This window comes from Bombus affinis, chromosome 6, assembly GCF_024516045.1.
Source record: "Bombus affinis isolate iyBomAffi1 chromosome 6, iyBomAffi1.2, whole genome shotgun sequence".
NCBI lineage: Eukaryota > Metazoa > Arthropoda > Insecta > Hymenoptera > Apidae > Bombus > Bombus affinis.
In genome coordinates, this window is record NC_066349.1 from 5,891,459 (window position 1) to 5,914,943 (window position 23,485).

The 23,485-nt window shown below is 38.4% G+C and overlaps 3 protein-coding genes across 3 annotated transcripts in view; 1 reads left to right on the forward strand and 2 right to left on the reverse strand.

Annotated features, from left to right (window-relative positions):
* Positions 1 to 1,062: 1,062 nt before the first annotated feature.
* Positions 1,063 to 6,668, reverse strand: LOC126917336 (uncharacterized). Its single transcript, XM_050724112.1, has 3 exons — positions 6,285 to 6,668; positions 4,034 to 4,249; positions 1,063 to 2,506 (listed from the first exon to the last, which is right to left on the reverse strand). Exons 1-3 carry the CDS (start codon positions 6,387 to 6,389, stop codon positions 2,420 to 2,422), a joined length of 408 nt encoding a protein of 135 aa, XP_050580069.1. The 5' UTR covers positions 6,390 to 6,668; the 3' UTR covers positions 1,063 to 2,419.
* Positions 6,669 to 9,249: 2,581 nt separating this feature from the next.
* Positions 9,250 to 23,485, reverse strand: part of LOC126917309 (junctophilin-1-like) — a 45,754-nt gene continuing 31,518 nt past the window's right edge. The window contains exons 4-10 of the mRNA XM_050724055.1: positions 19,049 to 19,344; positions 18,795 to 18,962; positions 17,546 to 18,685; positions 17,211 to 17,443; positions 16,797 to 16,934; positions 16,130 to 16,388; positions 9,250 to 14,421 (exon numbers count right to left, since the gene is read on the reverse strand). Of these exons, the coding sequence (XP_050580012.1) occupies positions 14,362 to 14,421; positions 16,130 to 16,388; positions 16,797 to 16,934; positions 17,211 to 17,443; positions 17,546 to 18,685; positions 18,795 to 18,962; positions 19,049 to 19,344 (2,294 nt within the window). The 3' untranslated portion in view covers positions 9,250 to 14,361. The remainder of the gene's footprint in view (positions 14,422 to 16,129; positions 16,389 to 16,796; positions 16,935 to 17,210; positions 17,444 to 17,545; positions 18,686 to 18,794; positions 18,963 to 19,048; positions 19,345 to 23,485) is intronic.
* LOC126917337 (uncharacterized) overlaps positions 10,547 to 23,485 on the forward strand; it is a 52,268-nt gene continuing 39,329 nt past the window's right edge. Inside the window, exons 1-2 of the mRNA XM_050724113.1 lie at positions 10,547 to 10,712; positions 14,368 to 14,546. The gene's annotated coding sequence lies outside the window, so the exon portion shown is untranslated. The remainder of the gene's footprint in view (positions 10,713 to 14,367; positions 14,547 to 23,485) is intronic.

Genomic DNA, 23,485 nt, shown 5'->3' on the forward strand with positions numbered 1-23,485 from the left:
TTTCGACTTATGACCTTGTTTCGAATCGGTGTCTCAGATTTTTGACCTATGTTTCTTTCTTTAAACTAACATAATTTTCAAAAAGATTTTCTCCATCGATTTGATCGAAAGAAGAAACAAGATGGCACGGGCATCGTGTACCTTTCGATTCGCACAAAATTTATCACGCGCATGAGCGTTTTTTCTATTTTCATCCTAACATCTGCCGTCGATTTAAGTATTCGAGATGGTACGTAAAAGTGCTAGCGTGTAGGTACAAAGAGGAAAATTAATTTATATGTATATTAATGTATATTAATTAGCGTAGGATGAAAATAGCGAGTCTTTTCTTTTTTGGAAAAATAGCTTCGAAACGGTTTGTTAGTCGCCCGTCTAGCTTCGAACGTACAACGGCGTCGAAGGAGCGCGAGCCAAGAGGATTTTAGACGATTAACTGTGACGATCGCAATCTATAATGCTCTTCTCTTTTATTTACAAATTCATCTAGATATACAAGCTATGCCTGAGGCTAGAAAAAATGCGATCACTCGAGCGCAGGGAGATTGATTCTCGATCGCGACATGAACTCGAGATTTTTAACTCGATCTCCGTGCCACCGCGTGAAAAAAGTCGACGTACGTTTACATCGCACAAAGACAATTTTTTCGTCGTATCATTTATTCATTTACTTTGTTCTATTAAAGAGGATTCCAGAGGGAAACGGCTCAAAAATGTATACAAGTAATTTTCCTTGTAAAAACTCCGTTAATCTATCGAACGTTGCGAATCACCAAAACGACGTCACGTTCGTTTTATCGATGAATTTATGCATATATCAATTGCATTATATTCATTGCAAAATAGTGCACGCTCTTAAATATTCATCGGAGAAATACAGATGATGCCCAGGTTAACTTTTGAACTGTACGCACCTAGGGAAAAATTGATTATCGAAACGTTTCTCGATCATAAATAACTTCTATCTGATTCTCAACCGACTGATGATAACAAGAGTAACGTTTATTTATCTTTCTAAATAGATTTTTTTATCCATCTAACACATCACATTATCGAATTACTTCATTTTCCTTTTTTTTTTTTTTTTGTCTTGTAAACACTATTACACCGCATCCAAGGTTAAACAACGTATCATCGTGACTTCTATTGCCATAAGTCGAAGTCCATATTTTTATTCTTTTCCTTGTAGAATTTTCGATCGAGACAAGAGATTCCAACCACATATCAAGGATCACGTATAGATAACACGTGACTCGATTCTAACGCGTATATAAAAATCGGACAAAAGTGTTTTATATACAATTTCCACGTGAAAGGCAAGACTACACGTAAAGACTCCGCAAACGAAGTGATCTCCCGTAGGATTTTGCACGATTATAATTATATCGATATCCACATAACACCCATATAATTACATGGACACATCGATAACACATGAATACATCGTAACGTTAACCGTACAACAACGTACAACTCCGTTCGTCTATCAAATTCGTAGAAATTGTAACAATTGTATAGAAATTCTAACTCTTCCATTGCATTTTAGTCCTCTCGCGCTCTTTACCCTACCATCATGAAGCTACACTGTGAAACTTTCAAAGTGTCCCCACGATCGATTGGCATAACGTTTCGAAAAATATGTTCGATCGTCTGCGGGTTTCTCTTTTTCGAGAATCTCTATAGGACAAAATTGTTTCACGCTACTCTAGCTGCTCTATAGCTTCTTTGTATAAAAGTCGTTCCGGTGTCCGCGCTCGAGTCGATCGTCGAGAAAGAACAGGAAAAGTGTAGAGAGATTCGTGTGTGCGCATCGTGTTTAGAGCGTGATCGGTCGGGACACGACCAGCCCGTACAAATATTAATATTATTATTATTAAAATATTCGGTGTAAAAATATGTATGATACAGGCGCCAGGGTACCTCGGCGACTTTGGTACCCCGTCTAAGAAACAACGAGCGGCTCTTCTCTCTTTCATCATCCGTCGATAATCCTAGTTTCCCATGAATCCTCGCCGGAAATCCTTCCGCAAAATTGAATCGAGTCGAGAGTGATTCTGACGCTACCCCAAATGCTATAGTTTCGACAGCGATTCGTCAATTTCTCTCTTCAGTCTCCTCGCAAGAACGCGTTGAGATACTTGAAAAAATTCTCATCTTGCAAGTTCCTTCTTCTTGTTACTGTTCCACGCGAATCCTCGAGGTCCAACGTTCTCTTTGTCCGACCTTACCACCGTGGGACCGAGTTGGATCGCTCGAAAGCCGTTTTCAGCGGTTTTTTTCGTGATTTTGTCTCGAGAGCACTGGATCGCGCCCTCTTTATCGTTTTAATCCTGGTAATCGGTGACGACTCGGGGCGTCGTGACACGCCCGGGTCTCAGGTCACGTCCACCACGAGCCCGTGAACCCAATCATCGGCTGGCTGCTACGTCAGCAGCTTGAAGAACATCAGGGCTAAGGATATGTTGATGAACAGCACCAGCATCACCAGCTGTTGCCGGGAGAACCAGTCCTGCAAATTTTCATTCGAATAAAAAACCAGTTTCGTTTACGGATCTCTGAATTATTTATTAGTGATTTGTCTTTTTACGGAACTACCGCTAATAGGATTCCTAATATAAATTAAGGAATAGAATTAATGAAGCTTTATATATTTATTCGACAGAAATAATAGGAACCACTAGTAAGTAAAAATTGATGTCAAATAAGTTACAGGACATGTAGCACAATTCTAGTCTTTCGCAAGAAAATCTTCAGAAAAGAACTGATAGAAAATTCGTAATACACAGGAACGTTGCGTTCGAATGTAAATGATGCAAAAAGTGAATCCTAAATTTATGGCTAAAACATGCAAATGTATTTAAGGAACAGTAGTTTCGTTTCGTAAGCTGTTAGAATATATTATAAGCTGCGTGACGCTCGTGATTAACAGATACAAACAAACATTTTATGAGCGAAAAGAAACTAATTTATCAAAGCAAATTGCTTTCGTTATAACCGATCAAAGTATATTCATATCAATTTATTTGGTATAAAATAGATCTTGTCGAGAAATGAATTTATCATAAAAAGATTAATATATAAGATTAAAAGATGATTGATTGATCGTTCGTCGCACGTATGAAACTTCGCGAGACAATTACAATTCAAAGGATGTTCTAGAGAGAGCGGATATTCAAAATGATTTGATTAAACATTCATATTTGCGCATCAATACTCGTGCGACCTACTCTTGGAAATACCCGATAAGAAGCGAACGTTTTTGCGTCGTCAATTCGAGCGTGAGGTTGTCTCCCCTCTTTAATTTTTCCAAGGTCGTGTCACCCGTTGTATTACGAGTACATAATTCTACATTCTGCGCGGTTCTATGCATCGTCTACGCAATCTTGTAATCGCGAGTTATTGAGAATGTCATTTATTTCGTCGCATTTAAATATTTTGATAAGTTCACTTTTGTTGAAGAAGACGAGAAATGTTACTTATCACGTTCCCCACCTGCGATCTTCATTTTTATCTATAAGAAAAGTTTGGTTGCTGATCCGATCGATTCATTCATGAAATTTTAAAAAGCCGCGAAGAAATAAATTTGGCACACATGGAGAAGACAGCACGACAATGGTTTAATTAAAACTTTGACTTTCATATTAAACTTATTATAATGCTAACCACTTAAGACAATACTATCAAACGATGCTCCGACGTAATGCGTTTACATATGTAATTGGTTTCCCATGTAATTATATATTACAATGCAAAACTACGCGTGAGATTAGTATTGAATTGTATTTGTATGCTTCGCATGAAGAAAAAAGTGTTGCCGTTTTATATGTTTACTAGAAACTTGAATTTTTAACTTAAAATTTATAGCCTTCGTTTGAATTTAAAATTGAAAATTAAAAATTAAAAATAAAAAATTAGAATTACGTTTTAAAAATAACAAAATTGAAAATTACAGATAAGAATTAAAGATTCAAATTTGCATTTGAACAAACAAATTGGTAACAATTGAATTGTCGGAAAGAACAATAGGGATACTCACTTTAACCTGAGGACTGACCAAGTATAGTAAGGGATTGGCCCTGAGTCTTTCACTCTCGTCGATCTGCCTGCGGATCTCCTCTCTCCTCATGCTGCTCAGGACACTGACTTCCTCCCTGGATAGCGGTGCCGTTGCTGTCAACTGAATAGGTTGAGCCACATCCGGCAGTGATTTCTTTCGTTGAAGGGATACTGCCGCCGCCGCCGCGGGCATCGCCTGCACGAAGAAAGGAAACGAGAAACAAAGAGAGAGAGGTGGCTCTTGAACACGATCGATCATGTAAAGATGTAAACTTTCATTTCTATGGATGTACGTATAACGTAAACGCGCATCACACTGATAAAAGGACTTTTAAATAAACTGCCCTAAAGATTTGTCTGATCAGGAATTCGGCAATTGAAATCTCTGTGAAAATTCAACTATTGTTCACGATCAGGTTTGTCGATACTTCGCGAGAATTACATGGGAAATTATATTTTTGTTGTTAAAGATATCATAAATCTGTGATTGACAATCGCAAATCATCGCAATTAATGATACTCGAAGTTCTTATCTAATGTTAAAAAACGACGAAGGAATAATTTATTCTCGCGTCTGAACCGATAATAATGGTTAAGGTTAAGGTTCGTTGGTTATAACGGTTGTAAGACTGTAGCGACCCGTTTCAGGAATGGCTTCAATTTGTTGGCGCGTCGTCGAGCATCGGGGACGTTTACGTGTTCATTAGTTACACATTTTGAAGAAGCAGAGGATACAGGACGGCAAAGGGAGAAAGACAAAGAATTCTTGGATCAGTTCCAAAACGTGCAATGTCGCTCGTAACCGTACGTAATAACGGTGTAAAGGCCAGGAATTCTAATCCCAGTGAATGTGATGCGTTGACCTTCGGCACCGAATTTTATTTCATTTACATAGGAAAAAAAAAAAAAGGAAAGGCTGATAACAAAATAGTCTATTTAGTCAAAATTATCTATTTAACTATGCTACATAACCTTATCTTTTTTATCAATATCTTATAAACATTTGCCTCCAAGTAATTACTACTTTGATATTCATATCAATTTGACGCAACCCACCATAAAGAAGTGAAAAAACTGAGTTACTATCTAAATTAAAAATTCAAATCCCCTTTTTTCTCAAGTTGAATTTGGAGTTTAAATTAATAACCAAACGTTGTTTTATAACGGTCATAATGTTGCGATAATCGCACTCTTGTATCTCGTGAGTCCAAGTTTTCCGCGTTTTAGCAAGCGTAAAATTAGACCGGCGCCCCTGCTTCCTTCGGCGATAATTTTCTTCGATAGCATTAATTAGCCTCAATCAGAATAATTCGTCTTATTTCGTTGTCGTATCTGTCGCTACGGTTCATCGAGATCCTGTTCCGAGGGTTTGAAACTGTTTCTCGAGCGTACTATAAATTGCAACGATAGTGTCGCACGATATCTGAGAAGAAAAGCCCGGCTTTCATTCTCGATGCACTCTCGGTCGCGACTCGTCTTTGCTATCTTTCATCCCCCAGTTCCACTATTCGCGATATCAAGCCCGGCTTATCGAACGATTTGCACCGTAACAATCTCTATGGACAATCATTTCTTATCTATTAACACGATTCGTGCTGAATTTAAAGTGTTTGATATCTTTCAAAGACGAAAGACCGTATTAATCGTAAATTCTGCATCGAATTCAAATTTAAATGCAAATCGTTGTAATTAAGATTATCGATGTGTAAAGCTATTTATTCATAAGTATTTTTTCTAATATCGTACTACCTTGAAAGAATATTATTCTTTCTTACGTATCGATAGTTTTACGTATTAACGATTGAACAGCACACATTTTCATTGAAAAGAATGACATTATTTGATTGTTGTTATGATGATTTTTGTTAATGTTTTAATTTTAATGTCACTTAGCTGCAATTAAGTAAATATCTGAAGAACCAAGTAAGATATAAGCTTTCTAAAAATAGATAATTGAGCGAAATTTTGTAAATAACCAAAAACATATGAAATGTTATGACGATCGATAGAATTAGTTTTTAAATCGTTTATCAGCTCTTTCGCTTTTGGTCTTCAATCGTAATTACAACGATTTAAATTGAAGCTGACCGTCGATGAATTCAATTGAAAGAGGTCAAGTTCAACTTCGATTTTGTCCTCCTAAGATAACACTAGCTTATGAGAGGAGTTCATCGTCGCTGAAGACAGATTGACAGAATTTGGGACGCTTTCTTTTTTGCCTCTGTTCATACCTCCACTGGAGGCGCGACGATCCATGACTCGGAGGCCCTCCTGGCCATCAGAGCGGGGCTGCATAATAGCGCCTCTTCCTCCTCGTCGGGCTCCGACCACAACATCTTTGCCTCGAACTTCCTTTCTTTCCAAAGTCTCTAAAGTTCACGGTCGAGAGCAGACAGCTCAAACTCGTCCGAAGCACCGGTCAATACCGTTGTTCTATCTTTCACTGGCTTTCTCATAGCAAGGGACCTCGAACAAGCTTCTTTTACAGCGATCTCCCCGGACCTCGGGGCGCTTTTCTTTTTCCAGATGTTCTCGACGAAGGTTTCTTTTAGTTCACAACGATGAAAATGGAAAATTCGGACCTGCAGCCTCCTGGTGAGGAAGCCAGGCCGCAGACTGAATGGCCCTGGCTTGTTCGACCGAAATAGAGAATCGCCCCACTATTTTCACGTCGAAATAGCATCGACGAACAGCACGTCGCGACGCTCACGGCTGTGAATCGACAACGGATGCCAGAGCCTTGTCGATCCGCTGCTCGTTGATTTATGACAGCCTGTCGTCGAACGGTCCTCCCCGTTAACTTTATTTTGGAGTCACACTCGGAATCATCGCTTTTTCGCATCGTGCATCGTATCAAGCGATAGCTATTGATCGGTATTTTTAGTCGAGCTCCGTTCTGGGCCGGATGTTGATCTATCTGACGACGAAGCCAGAGGGCCGCTTCTTCGCTCCTGACCACGCAAGGAACTGTTTGCTTTTGTTTCAACATTGAACTTGGATTCTTACAATTTACAGAATATATCATTTATTTTCGTCGAATCGATTTTTATTTGTTCTGAAAAAACTTGTGGGTGGAATTGTAGAGGTTATGTTCAAATAGATGTACTGATTACTCTCGCAGAAAAATAATCGTTTCGTTATAATAATAGTTTCGTTTTGTTATCTCTGATAGTACATCCACGTTTAATTTTGTTTTTTCCAAACCCTGAACGATTGCGTATTCATTTTTGCAGAAAACGAGGAAACGGTAATAGGAATGTTTTTCAATTTAGATTTTAAATAGAGAGAAACTGATATTAATTTGGAAGACGTCATTTGTGGAGCTATCGCAAGTCAACTAACCATTAAATTTTTTGAAATTTTGGAGGAAATATAGCTTTGAGCAATAAATACGGCGTTTAAAAAATATATTATTGGTCAAGTCAGGAATAAACGCTGATCATGAAACAGGAAAAATGAGAAAAAGGAGGAGGTGTAACGCAGGGACGAAGAAAATTGCGTAGGGTTGTTCACGGGCAAAACACGACCGGAAATATTGTTACGCAAATAAAGTCGAACTCGCAATTCGCTGTCTGATTCATGTAGCTGGTATGCGAATAAATTCGTCGAAGGCGAAATTTTCGAGAATTCTACGCTCCATCTTCTCACGCCAAAATGGGGCTCGGTCCACTTTATTTGCTTTCTTGTTTCCTTATTGCGTCTCGTTGTAGTCGTTTATATCATTTTATGAAACATCCAAAGATCTATATTTTCTATTTGTCAAACAAACAGAATAACAGCAATGCTGTCTAGTACACATTATTTGTCAACAACAGTTTACATAAATTAATATATTATCCTTTTTTTCTTGGAATAGTCATCGTGTCTTTCCTTCCAAACAGAATGTTATTTTTTTATTTCGTTCAGAAAAGTATGTGATATTTTCTGAATTCAATAACATCATTACACATTCATATTGACCAAGTTGTCGTGTTAGACCACTTGTTTTTTCAGTCAATGTATTATTGCATTTTAATCCTGATCGCCATGGTGCAACAATAATTAGCTTTGTTAATTGAGGCGATAACGCGCATTGCTAATGCATTTCATTGCCGTGGTCTCCTGACCAATGACGTATCAGCGTACAAGGTAATCATTGTAGCAACTCTATATTTTTCTTAGTTTAAAATAGTTTCTTCTTATGGCAAGCATAGTATGCAGAATTTCTTGCTTCTCCGCTTTTTTCTAGTGTGCGAAAATATAACGTTTGACGAGCAATGAATATCCGGTGGCTCATATTCATGTCCTGATAAACAATACGTATATACTCTATGTAATTAACAAACAATTAATCTATCGGGATCATTGACTCGACGATTCGATAACATAGACGCAATTCAGAGGAAACTGATCGCAAAAGTGCAAACACCTAGTTTTCTAGAGGCTTTGCGGCCACGAGTTTCTGCATTGCAAATTTCTCGTTCGCGTCGTGTAATTCAGGTCGAAACACATGTTGATACCTTATAAATATTTCAGGAAGCTCGTTTTACAGTTATTCTGCAACGATTTAATTTTACATTAATCGCATTCGATGGCAAATTTAATTGATCTTTCGAGTTAATTAGGAAAATCTTTATTTCCAGTTTTGCAAACCAGTTTCGTCTTATAGAATGGTGACTCATATAGAACAGAATACAGCCTACACGGTAGATATAACCAGGTTCTGAAGATAACTTTCAGAAGTGCCTACTGCTCCTCCGAACATAGTTACGAAAATATCATCCGTTGTTTTCACGCCAATACATATTGTCTCGACGAGTGCGGACATCTTGTTGCGTGTATTCGATGTACGCGTTTCTTGGCACTACTCTAAAGTCCAATTAAACCAGCATATTTCGTTATGCAAAATACACGAGATTTTTCTTTTGCCGAATTCCTGAACAATTTGGATTAGCGGCAACGTGAAGCAAGATATTTCAAGGCTTTGTCATTTCGATTTAATTTCAAGGTTACTGTTTACCACGATGACGAAACGATATCGAATTTTTCCGCTCATTCTACTCGTGAATATAACGAAATTGGTATAAAGAAATCAGTGTTTTCTGCAAAATAATAAGAAACGACGATGTGCATCCGAGTTCATCGGGATATCTGTAATTCACGCAAGCAAAAGGTCAAGGAACGTTCGAGGTTTTTCAAAATTTTAAATACTAGATATCCTCCTAATCGACATGTTTTAATCTGTCGGCCAATAACAGCTTTTACATCATATACATAAATACATTCAATACATCGAACCAACATTTGTAATATCGTTGTGTAATTAGCAAGGTTTCATCCCAATATATCTCTATATCGGTAAACTCGTTCCTCGAAATGTAACCTGGAAGTACATCGTTGCGTGTGTGCTATTCTCGCTTATCGATCTGCTTTCCTCTAAGGACTCTCCTACTACGTTGTTCTCCTCTAATACAACACTATGAATTGTCTTTATATTAAAATACATGAAATCTCGGTTATATGCCACGGTAAGTGTCTTTAGAAATCGTATCTACCGTTTTACAGAGTAAATCACAAACGCAATTTGAACATCTTAGAATTCTTCGTGCAAATATATCAAAAAATATTTTTTAAATACTTCATATTGTTTCTTTCTGTTAGGAAATATTTACACAAATCAATTATTTATTAAAGAAGAATATTATTATTTACTAAAGAAATAGATAACTCTTAAATAGTTCGACGTGTAATACTTCATAACACTTTGTTACGCGTACGAGAGCTTACTATGTACGAGATAATGATCAAATTTCAACGTTTGTGCTGTACCCAATAGGATTATGTTGCATCTCAGATTCTCGTGAAAAGACACTTTCGAATAACTTGGCACTTGAACAACCCCGACATTAGCTTCACGATACACCCACGATGGTGCTCGATATTTCGCATAAAAAATAGTGTTTGAAAGGTCAAGGAACTTGGGGAGGTTCAATTCCAACCGAGCTTCGTCGTCTAGATTATTCTCGTTTTGCGCTAAGGTTCCAGGTTTCATTCGATTGTATCTCAGGTCATAATCATCTTTTCCTCTTTTCCCCTCTTTTCTTTTACGTTGGTTTATTTAGTTTTCGTTTCTTTAGGCACGACCATTGTTGAGGTACAATTGCAACCACGTTGAATGGAGAAATTCTCGTAAAAAAGTTTCGTTCGAAATAAGCCTTTAACGAGTTTCCATCTTTTTCCATGTAAAAAACTTGCCATTGATCTCGTTCGCGTATAGAAAGAGTTAGAAATTTTCGTAGAAATTCTTAATTACTTCGAGTGTGTACAACCTTGAGCAACGTGACGCATTTAAAATTCAATGTTTGTTATCGGTGGTTATATGTTATCGAAATAAGTAAGCTTTAAACGTCATCAAAAAGTATTATTTTATTTTTTCGTTCGTCGTAGGCTGGCGTCGTACTTTTAAGGAATTCAACGTGGCGCACAAAAAGCGTTTCGTAATTGTACTGTGAAAAATCGTGAATAAAATAGAGAATCCTGATATATTTATTACGCGTGTGTTTGTGTTCGTGTGCGTGTATACATATATACGCGTTAATGTTTTTAGGGTCGTACCTAATGCACAAAATTATACTTCCTTGCGTCGTTCTACTTCGACGAGAGGAATAGTGTGTTCAGAGGTACGTCGAGAATTAAATTTACGTATTCATAATGCACATTTGGTACCGACATTTGTGCCTGTTGAGTAACAAAGATCAACCCGTTCGAGATATTTTAGAATAGTAACTTAGAAAGTAACTTAAAAGGAACAAATACATGATCAATGTAAATATTAATCCTTTTAAAATTTAACAGGAGAAAGACTTTGGTATCAAATATAGTAAATGATATAAATTTCATTCATTAAGTAATTATCGATATTGGTTAATAGTTATTTATATTTAGTTAAGTTATTTATATTTAGTTATCAATATTTATTTCCCAGAAAAAGTTGAAGTTACGTTTTTGTTTATTTTGTTATCTAATACCAAAAATGCAAGAAATCTTCACGATAAAGAAATAATTCTTTCCTAAACCATTCATTCTGAATTCTTTATTATTTTATAATATTATACTGTCAAAGAGTTAAATCTTCAAAATATCTATCTTTCTCAGAATCTCCCACTATATCACCAAACTTGATTTTCTTTAGACACAAGTTCCATTATATGTCTTAAAGAGGAAATTTAAGAACAGCTAATACACAATTTCCACTAAAATATCTCTCCTTTCGTCTGTCAGTAATCCTACGATCTCGAAAGGGTTATCATCGTCTTCCATTCGTACAGTATTTATTACCTAAATAATTATCTCACACTACATATTTTCTCTTACTTGTATCTATGAAATATATATGTATATATAACATGTGTGTATATGTGTATGTATATATATATATGTGTGTATATATATCCCATCTTGTAGAACTAGTACAATATATCATAAACTTTACAGAGTGACGCTACGTCATAGAAGCATGCGTTAGAAAAATAATGTTTCTGATCAAAAAATAGGAGAAAACAAGCGGCGTGGAGGTGGAGGGTAAAAAAAGATTTTTTTTTGGTAATCGTCGCCAAGTAAACGTGAAACGTGGGACAAGAGGGACTGTAACTTTCATCGGTCGGGGAATGCATTCGAGACAGTACAATTAACATCCGACAATGACGGATGAGGGACAGATCGTAGAATTCAAGGCGGGAAGTATATAGGGTCTTGTTGAGACAGAGAGGAGTCGAGAAAGAGGTACGAAGCTTGTTAAAAGGAAAAGAAACGCACGGTCAAGTAGAATGAAAGAATTGTAAAAAAACCGGTCCCCGCCTCCACACCGCGCGAACCTTACCTTTCGAATTCCTTGAATTGCTTAATTAATGGACGTAACATCATACACGTTACTTTGCTTATTTAATGGACGTAACACCATATTGAATGAGTTGAAATCATTTGCGTGCGTGTGTAAGTGCATGCTCGGTTTTCGATCGTTCGACATTCAATCGCGATCAATCGATCATTCAGTGGAAAAGTATTCGATGTTTGGATTTAATGAGAAAAAAAAAGGAAAGACGATTGAAATAGATTGAAAGAAAAAAGAAAGGAAGAGAATTAATTAAACGGTTGTGTTCCGAATTATCGGTCGAGTAGTTTGGCTTTCGTTCGATCACTCGAACAAGTGTGTAGAATTAAAACGAGTCTTTTTCCTATTTTCCTTTTTGGAAACGTTAACGGCGTAAATATCTTTGCATCCGGGTCTGTACTTCTGTACCATTGTTCGATATTGCGTTTTTCTTTCCTCTTTTTTTCCCTAGAATTTCCACGTCGGAACGAACAATCTACTAAGCACCTCAATTTTCGGCAAATTATCATCATCTTGCTGCTCTCCCGTACAAGCTATGTAGTCGAACGAATCGCAATATCGACAAATCGAGCACAGGTCGTCTGCATCGCCTGACAGAACTCTCGCAAATATTCGTTCATCCATTCTACTACATCTATTGTGCTTCTCATAGAAAAATAACTCTGTCTCTGACGAGAAGGCGGAAAGAACGTTGTCCGCTTCGTTCAATGCCCAAATTCGATTTAACCCTTTCAGCCTCGATAATACTATTTTACACCGAATCCAAGAAGGAACCTTTTTATCTGTGCGTTCAGCTTTTGAGCTTCTTTTCACCTCTCACAAATCTTACATCCTTTAACCGAAAGCATAAAAAAACGAAAGAAAAGTAATTGTTATGTACCAGAGGTTGAAAGGGTTAAGTGGCTGTCAATCACGGATGCGAATTACCTACATAATAGCTAGTAACAATCTACGACCAGGTACGAGTTCTTTGCTAATTCACACCTTGAGAATTTCAAGATTTGCCAGTGTTAGGGTAAGGCTATGAAGAGTGACCATATAGCACGGTGATGACTTATGCGCGAAGGAAGTCATACAAATAGAATCTTTGTACAGCAAACACTTTTCAATTTGCACCAAGGTCTTTTATGACAAAGAAATACGTTCAACCCATGGCGTAGTCATCAGTGACTTACGACAACTTTGTTTTCATGACAAATTGTTTACTTTGAGTTATTCGGTAGAACAAATCGACCATTTTTATGTTTGTAAATTCTTACATCAACGTTTTTCTGTGTCGACCTTTTTTATGTTTCATAACGATCCTCGTTGCATAAGGATACTTCCCGATTATATGTTATCCCCTAACAGTATTTTATCGTTCAAAGGAGAACATCCAGAATCGTTCTTGCTATAACCTTACCCTAATGCCCCTGTCTGGCACACACGCGATCGTTGAGACTAAATGGTCGGTCTGAAAATATTTTCTTTTTCGACGCATACCAAACAACGGTTCCGGTCTCTGTTCCCGTTAACACGTCGCTCAGGATGCCCGTGTAAACTGTAAGATACCCGTTCGCTAAACCATGTACAATACCACGTGCACCAAACGAGTCGAGTCCGTTCAAACATCCAGCGAATGTGTTTGATCGATCAAAACGTTGGCGATACGACTGAGCGAAAGCCTTAGAGTTTAGAGAAGCGGCTAGGCCATTCTCCTCTAGATCACGTTAACAAAATTCAACGATTATTCGTCCAACAACGAGCAATCGCGTAAAACACGCATTTTGGAACGTATGATACTTTGGAATGTACTTGGGTAATAATAATTATTGGTCGATGAAAGTTGGAATGTATTTAAACGTTGTTGCATTGTTGAAGCTCGAGAAATTGTTGGTTGCGCGCGGTTCTTATCGTAAATAGACCCTAGATTCTTAAGCAAAGATTCTGCAAAGTTCTTTGCCCTTGATATTAACTTCGTTTTTCCGTGAAAAAACATGCATTTTAGTCACATTAGCTGTTGTTATGTGATCATAAGTTAGAACACAACGTGTTATACGCCCTATGGATAACATTACATTCTATAATGAACAGTAAACACAGTATCACACTGAACAACATACAGGCTACGAATTATTCCTGGACCGTGTAGGGGTAATCGTAAAAACGATCCATCGGTATATCTCGATCTTAATCCTTAAATTAATTCTTCGTTACATAATCAGTTATCGCAGGCCACACTTTCTCTCCGATAGAATCGGAGGAGGCAGACCCACCTCCCTTTTCTGCCCTCGAGCAGCCCCTTCTCGCTTGTTCTCGTCAGGAATCCAGGGTCTAGTCACGAACGCCGCCCCTCTTTAAACTGGTCTCGACTCATTCGTTATAAAACGCGACGCGGCTCGCGTTTGGTTCTATCGCAGTGTGCGTGTGTGTACATATTTTATTTATAATACTTATACTCATAGGGTTGCGCGGCCCTTCGACGTTGCGGCGAAGGCGGGGACCGTCCGGCCTGCGTCCTGGGATGGCATGCACAGAACACAGCACAAAATGCCACACAGTTACACAGACAAACAAATCGACAGAGAAGAAAAGGTACAGATAAAGAGACCCGTCACCTGGGCGAGGATGGACAAATCCATGGGTGTGTTATTCGAGGTTAAGGTCGTGATTAATAATCATGAATTAATGTACTCTGACTCGAGGGAGGAGATAATCTTTAGGTGAATTATACAAAGGTGAATTATACAAAGGCGAATTAAAAAGCGTTAAGGTCGAAGAGTAAAAGCTATCGATGAACGTTAATGTTTGACGTTTGTATAAAAATGGCGACCGTTGCTTCGAACCATTTTCTCCAACTATATGTATAGAAATCGTTGTTCGGTTCGTGGTAGAGAAAGTTGATTAACGAGACGAACAAGTAGTTTGATCGTGGAGAAAAGTAAAAAAATTCGGAGTGCTTACTTCAATTACGTTCGCTAACTAATGGCTATATGTAAACTATAGAGCGGGAATGAAGATGCGAAAAAAGAAAGAAGGATACGATCATTACGGTCGCTAGAGATTGAGCAGAGAAAGATCGTACGATGCGTCTAATGAGCAGGCAAAGTGAATATATTATAATGGTATATATAAAATTGAAAAGTAAGAATCGAAAGTGCAATGGTGTGATAGAAGAGAAGTAATAGACTTTAATAAATCGGAGAACTCGATATGAAATCGTGCTACGAGGCTAGCGAAATTCTACTCTGGTTCCTTTTACTTGTTCTCGTTCTAAAGGCTCATCTAAACGATTACGTCGTCCCGAAGGTATTTCCTTTCATGAGAAAACTCTTTCTCTTTCTCTCTCGTTGCGAGATAGTTAGCTATAAATTCTTAATGTTCTCGCGGGAAGCGTGAATGAACGAGTAACAGCGAACGATTGTTATCTTGTTTAACATCCGGTGGTATTTTTGAACGACACTCTTGGAAAAGCGTCTCGTTGCGTTTCCTCGAAAAATCGTTGCGGTCGAGCGTACTTATAAAACGAAACCGATTTTAATACGTTGAAACTATTTCCTGAACTTTTTACAAATTTTCCTTTTTTTCTACGTCGCAGCTTTCCCGAAAGGAACTTCTTCGAACGTTTGTCGAAGAAACGTAATCCTCGGGGAATTTCGGTGGATAGACTCGTGAAAAAGGCCTAAATAATACACTAAAGGGAAAGCCTATGAAAAAAGGAGTAGCGAATCTATATGGATCTTCCTTGATGTAACATTCTGATACTCGGAAGGATGCGGACAACACGTGAAACGTATTCCGGATCATTGAATTATATATAACGAGACACCACATCCGAGAAGATATGTAAATCATATATATATTAATTTGAACAATCACAAGCGAAGAAGATAGTGTAATTCATATATTTAGATTAAAAATGATATAATAAAATGTTAGAATTTAATGTAGATTTACTTCGAAGAAATACAAAATTCTTTTTTTATCACGTATTCCAAATTTCAATTCGAATAACGGATTAAACAGAATATGTTACACAGATGTAAAGAAACAAAGGAATAAATTAGCGAATGTGAAGTTCTGATCCAACAAGCTCGCAGCTCCTTTTCGAGGTCTCGTGACGCAAGTGCAAGGACATCGATGTCGCGTGACAAGTAAAGAGACATAAGAATATGCGAATGTAATATCTATGTGGTGGATAGCAAGTACGAAAGAAAGAAGACTCACCTTCGACATGCCGCCTCCGCCACCGCCTCCCCCACCGGATGCGGTCGAACCGCGTCCGGGAGCGACGTAGAGGCTTTCTGTACGTTTAGGCTGTCCTGGACTCGGCAGAATATCTTGTCCAAGGTTACGATTCTTCAGGAGGGCGCCTTCGAATTGACCGGAAGTCGAGGCAGCGTACGTCGGCGTTGCGGCACCGCTTCCCACCACGGATCCGTTTAATGGTGTGCCCGACCGAATCGCACTCGGTGCTCTCATAGATCTAAATTTGCAGATCGAAGCGTTAAAACTTCTTCATTAATACTTTTGTTATTACTAGTCCACTTTTGATTGTGTATGAGTAATTTACAATTTAATCCATGATTACAATGGTAGATTAAAATTTGTTACATTTTTTAATTAATATCGTAAAAATTGAAATATCGAATAAGCAGATAAGCGATATGAAAGATTGACGAATGAAAATGGGATTTAATATTTTGAGAATGTTAGTTTCCATTATTATTGATCAGTGATTAATTGTAAACGTAATGGATAACAAATTGCTAAATTGTTTACTTCATTTTACTTCATTTGGCGTAAAATGAAGATAATAAATATACATATAAATAAATGAAGAGAATAAGTTTTAGGAATATTGTAACTAAAAAACAGACAAATTGCAAGGCACCTGTCGAGCATGTCTAAGGATGGATTCGTGACGGATTTATCGACGGACGGCTGTCTCGATCCAGTCAATCGGGAATGCGCTCTAGCGTATCGATCTACAGAACTATCACGACTGGGCGGCCTCTTATAATGATCTAGCCTGTAAAATGATAGATCAGAACCGATATAATTAAGAAAATATCCTTTGAAATAAAAAGAATATAAAACAGATCCTTAACGCTAATTATCAATAATGCGCACTATCTAATTATTATTAAAATGACGTGATTACAGTAAATAGTTATATACAGGGGTTTCCAACAATTGTACTATCCGTATATTAAAAAAATGTTAACTCCGTCAATGTGACGAGTTTGATACTTCTAGCGTTAATCGATTTTGTTGTATTATTCGCGTAAACAATGAGCTCAGAAACCTGTCGTTCAGCGTTTGCCCAATAGTATTGGGTCGATCCTGGGGAGATAAAACCCTGCTGTTTCTTCGTATACTTGTAGAACTCGGTGGTCGTTTTGCGTCGCCATCAGGCTCGTATTGTTGTGGAATTTGGGTTTGTGATTGGGGTGGTAATTGCTGCTGTTGCGATTCCCCATATATTTGCTGGGAGTTGTATTGATTCATTTGACTTAGCCCATATTGATTCGGTAACGTCTAAAAAGAAATTGAACAGGATTGATATATATGCACAAAATTATATAACCTACACAGTTTAATGGAAAAGAAGATCTAGTAATCTACTTAATGTGTTATTACCTGCTGACTAGGATAACCTTGTATATTCTGATACCCGTGTGGTCCAACTTGCTGCTGTTGTTGGTACAAATACTGATCGCCCTGAGGTGGATTCATAGGTTGATATTGAGGCTGATTATAGGGACTACCTTGAACAGGATACTGATTCTGCGGAGCGTATTGCCCTCCCTGGAACTGACTCATTGGCTGATACTGATTCGGTATACTGTTAGGATACTGTTGAGTAGGGTTTTGAGCCATCGACTGAGGGTACTGCGTTTGATAAAGATTTTGACCGCTCAAGGTAGTCTGGTTCAATTGATTCAGAGGTAGCTGGTTCACCAGTTGAGCTGGGGTCACCTGATTCGCTAGCTCGCTCTGCGATAGCTGATTCTGCGGTAACTGATTCTGCGGTAACTGATTCTGCGGTAGCTGATTTTGTGGCAATTGATTGCTCAGCAGTTGATTTTGCGACAATTGGCTCTGCGGCTTCATGCTGGCTCTCCTGATCGACTGCATCACGTTACTTGCCGTGGTTGTCGCTGACGTAGTTGTTCCCGACGTTGTATCCGAGGTCGGGTTCTTCATAGGCGTAGAACTAGGTTGATCCACGCTACCCCCCTTGTGAAGAATACTCTTCGATGGAATACTGTCCTGAGGTGGTGGCACGTATTTCGGTATCTCCCTGTTACGTAATCTCTCGAGTCCAGGTTGTCGGAAGTCCGGCGCAAATTGCTTCGCCGTCTGCTGAGCCAGTTCCGAATCTTCTCTCGCTTGCTCGGCAGCTGCATCCGCCAACTCGGCTCTTCCTCGCGCAGTGGCTGTTCTCGAGATCGCTATATCCGCCTTCTGAAGAGCGATCTTGCTCGCCCTTTGAGCCGCATTCACCGCAGCCTCTATCCTCTCACGGAACTTGGCCGATCTGATAAGGAACAGATGCTTCTTCTTCTGGCTGGTGATCAACACGTTGTTCTTGTACTTGCCCTCTTCCTTGGTGCCATCGCGGAACGTTGTCACACCGTATCCGTACTTTCGATTATTGAACCATTCACCCTCGTATCGCAGGCCATCGCTACGCTCCGATATACCGAAGCCTGTCCTCTTATCGTTTTTCCACTCGCCGAGGTACGTCTCGGTTACCGAGGCGTCCATTTGTTCGTCCTGAAAATAAAATATTATTCTTATACAAGGAAAATTATATTAGAAAACTATTCAGCCGTTTTAATCTCTTTCGTACTACTATTCGCCAAAATATCACAACGAATCTCACCTCGATGACGAAGGACGCATTGCTGTCCGTATGAACAGATGCCGAAGCTTGACTCTGCGAGCTTTCTGTCGACATCCACGATGCCGAGCTAGCATTACTCCTAATACTGCCTCCAGTACCATGTTTCTCTAGATCACCTGTACTTCTTTGCTTTCGAATCTTCAGTCCCTGAAATTACAATTATCTTTTAAACCAACCTGTCTCAAACCTCACTATATTCCTCGAATTTTGATAGGATTAAGATTACGCCTTACCGAAAGAATGCCCTTCTTCAAGGATTTTTCCGTGAGACTCTTTCTCCTTGCTGGTGGATTGTCACTCCTAGCTTTTAACACGAAACCACCCCTACTGTCACCAACACGACGATCCCTTCTGTCGGTCGGTTCTGGTGTCGGTGCCACTGCCCCGCCATCGTCCGCGCTCCTCAGAGACGTCAAGGAAGCCCTGACGTGCTTTGACGGTTTGTAATGACTTGCCAAACCAAACGGAGCACTCGCTCTCACGCCATAGCCATGCCTCATGCCGTGGTACCACTGACCTTGATACGTGCCTATGAAAAGTTAACTTATCGTTAATCACTTGCTTTTCTTGATCGCTGTCTATTGAAAATTCCATTTATATCGCATTCTCTTATCTATTACATTATACAATAAGTCATTCAATTAAGCTTGCGATATTATCAATGTTTAGATTTTTTCTTTTTTTACCTTTCATTTCTTATTTAATTTCTAACCACACATGGCAGAGTAAATAATAAAATTGCTTACGCTAGATTAACTACTATTTGATTTGACCTATAAACGAGCTATTCGTATTCGTAAGCTTCTGTTTCTTACGTTTGGTTGATAAAAGGTCTCAGTAGACTATCATAAAGATTTCACTTACAATTTAAATATCAACGCGAGCGTAAAGCCATAGGAAGAACTCAAATCTTTTCTCGCAAGCAAATTTTTCTGTTTATCATCCTTTGATAAATATACATATGCTTACATTTGCAAATTCGTTTAAAGCGTATCCCGTTTCCTTTTCCTGGAATATACTAAGTCCAATCAACTACCGACAGCCGCTTTTGCCGCGGAATTTACATATTCCCACCGTAAAGACGAAACTTTGTGGTTCACCGGTTCATGTTAGAAACAGGGTCCTGGAAATCACGTTCCAGGAACGATGCTACATACGGGCGGATGTGACGAATTCCCGGGAACGCTTGCACTTGGTAATAAGGTGCATTGTTTTTGCCAAAACGTGACCGCGTTTCAAAATGTCTCGCATGAGTCACGTAGCGGCGCGCGACTGGCGAGAACAAACGTGTTACGTGTGCGACTCAGGGATGGAATTATTCCGAATAACGTGTGGGTGCATTTCTCATTCGAAGAAAATCTAAATTCCACGCCGATGAGATACCGCAGACCGTCTGCAGACCGCTGATCTAGCACCGGCTGAATGATCATCGCACGAAGGCTATCATTAACGGCCACGCGATCTTTCGTGGAAGAATTTTCAATCTTTGTCGAGTTTCCCTATTCGACACCTCTTATACGCTTTCTTTCTCTTCTTGACGAAAGAATTTGTATATTGTAGCATTATAACCGCTACGTGGATATTTATGTGGCTATAAGAAATTTCAATTTGTAGATGAGGAAATAAATTTTCATAAAAGCCACAGACCCGTTATAACTCAAGATTTGAAAAAATTGTTCTCAGCATATATCTGTGTAACATGTATATATATATGTAAAGAAATTTTTAAGCATTCCGTGTTTCAGAAAGTTTCAAGTTGACTATGCATAGAGTCGCGAAAGTATGATCGTGAAATTTAATGAACAGGTATATAGGTTAAACTAGAGAGAGTCAGGTAATGATATCGCGGATCTATGATATTGGAAATGTTTAAAAATAATTCAATGCATCTATAGCGCGAAACGTTTCGATGTAACAACGTTTGAGAAACTTTTTCACGAATTTACATTACGGTCTATTTTATCTTTCGTGACCACTGTGTTAGCACGCGAATTCCGCGCGATTCACTGAAAAAGTATTTCGCTAGGAAAAGAAACAAAGAACGACGACAATGAACACTTTTCAGTAGGCCGCAATGATCAACAAAGTAGCAGCAAGCTACTCGAAAGCGTTTCCATTCTGCACCGTTCCTCGCACAGTCCTCATTATTCGACCAACAATAATCATCAAAGTCTTCCGTCCGTATTCGTCGGGCATTAACAAAGTACCGCGATTGCAACGGGAACGATGTATGTCGTTTGTCGTTCCACGATGCACGCTAGTGATGCTTCTCTCCCTTTATTCCAGTCGTGATTACAAAGCAACCTCCCGCGGATTCGATTCGTACAGTCAGCAACAATGCGTTTCTCCGATAGTACGTACGTGTTTTTAGAATCTCTGTTATTGGACATCGACTTTTGGAAACTATTTTTTCAAGCACAGACATGCTCAATTAAATTTCCTGTCTTTTGAGTTTGTTTCGATCGAATTGTCTTTGCAGATCGTATAGTTACAGAATTCAATATTTTTGGTCTGCGAGAAAAATTCTTTTTTATCGATTATTAATAGTGGAAATATTTTTCGGGTGCCTTTACAAAAAAACAATGGTCGACGACAGTAGAAGGTTTTTTCAATGATCAAATTAAGGATTGAGATTGAAACATAGAAATCCATGGACGAAGGGTTTAATGGAGAATAAACCAAGGATAGACAGAAAGTTTGTCGAGCCTCGTTAGAACTAGCTCAATGATTATCATTCAATCGTATTTTTTACCGTTAGTTCTCAAGTTTACGGAGAGTATGAAAGAATCATTAATTATATGCGTAATTTTTTATCGTAATTTTATCTCAATAATTCCTTGGCGTTCTTTGACTTATTTCTCTCTCTTTCATTTTATTTTTTCATCAAGTCGTATTTCTTTTGGGACGTTTAAGAATTTCTCAAGTTTAAGAAATGTAGCCTGGATTTTTGTTTCAATGGTATTCTAATAACCTTCTTAAAACACCGAAAGTAAGAGATTCTAGATTAGGACGAAAGCGAAATTGACAGAAAAAAACTCGCTTGTATGTATGAATCTACTGAGAGGTTCTACTGTAGAATCTGATCATTAAGACACTAGATGTCACTATTCTCATAGGAAAATTTCTCCTGTACTTATCTCGTTTTAGGAAAAAAATCCACATTTGCTTACACGGAAATCTTCGGTTAATTACAACACGAAAAAATTTAATTTTTTATAAATTCTTTGTAAATTAATTTAACTAGAGGAAACATTTTGTTCTATTATAGGGCAGCGCTCTAATTGCAACAATTAACCAGAATAGTCCTAAATACAAGAAAATAATAATCAACGTTAATAATTAAACACCTCGGCTCAGTTTCAGTAGTAAGGCTGCAAATTCGTTGATCGTGCGGTGTAATCATTGTCCGTGACGAACCTCACGATCGCCAGGAGGCTGAAGACTATTAAAAAATTAACGACGCAATTTATCGCGCGATCTATCTATTTACTAAGGTCATTACGAAGAGAGGAGCTGGTCGTCCGCTGATCGATTGCAGAGCGGCAGCCAGCCTCGTTTCAGAAAAGTACCAGGGTCAGGAGAGAGGACTCGGAAAATGGAGTCTGCGGACGGCATTATTGCAGCCGACTGTACATATGGAAACGACTCTCCCTTCCCAAGCGGAATATTATTTCGCCAGCGTTTAAGCAAGTGGGTCATGCCGTGCTTCTCGACACGCTTCGGCTGCCGATGCGAGCCCGGTCCACGAAATTGCACCACCGTAAATCGCGGCTAACCGTGCCTCCTTCTTTTCTCCTTTAATTAATTTCGCCCACGATTCGACCACTTGCCGTTTCGTTCTGTTCCGTCAGTGAACGAACGAAAAATCCCACCTCTCCACGGTTCAAATTCTTCTCGTGCCTCTTCGAGCCTTGTCTTTTTGTTTCCTTCTTCGTTCCGTGAAACAGCGTATTTTTCAGTGAGCATCTTGAAAAATAATTAGGAGCGGAAGAATTCCTTCAAACAATCAGAGACGCGTGAATATTTGGCTATAGGTTTGATGAAAACGTGACACGGCTAGTTAAAGTATATTTTTGAGCAATCGATTTAAAATGGACAGTTCGATGAAGTTTATGGATACGGACATTATGATTTCTATGAATTATACGATTAAGGAAATGTAATCTATATAAAGGTCTGCATGTATTTAAACATTCGTATTTGTATTTCTATTTGTGAGGATAGACAGTCTGAAATAGGAACCTATTAATAGATGTTGTGGACGTTTATACAAATTTATATTTCTATTAATATCCTTGAAATGCACAAAGATGCTCAATCTGTTTATTAACAATTTGATTATTTAGCAATGGGGAAATCTTTGACGTTTTAAAATTTAGGCAATAATTCTTAAGTTTTGAGAATTTCTAATAAATTATTGTTTATGTACATATATATTTCTTACTATTAAAAGAAGGTTGGAACAATTTTCGGCTTATGCGATTCTTTTTGTTAAATATTATTAGGACTAATAATATTCCAATTTTAGAAAGTAGTTTATTTATAGAAGTAATCTTTGCGAATACCCTAAAATTGCCGATTTTCTTGGTATGTACCAGTCTTTTCGTAAGTCGTTTTATTAATACGTAAGGTGACTTAGAGTTCTAGAAATTTAGAGTACTTTCCTATCG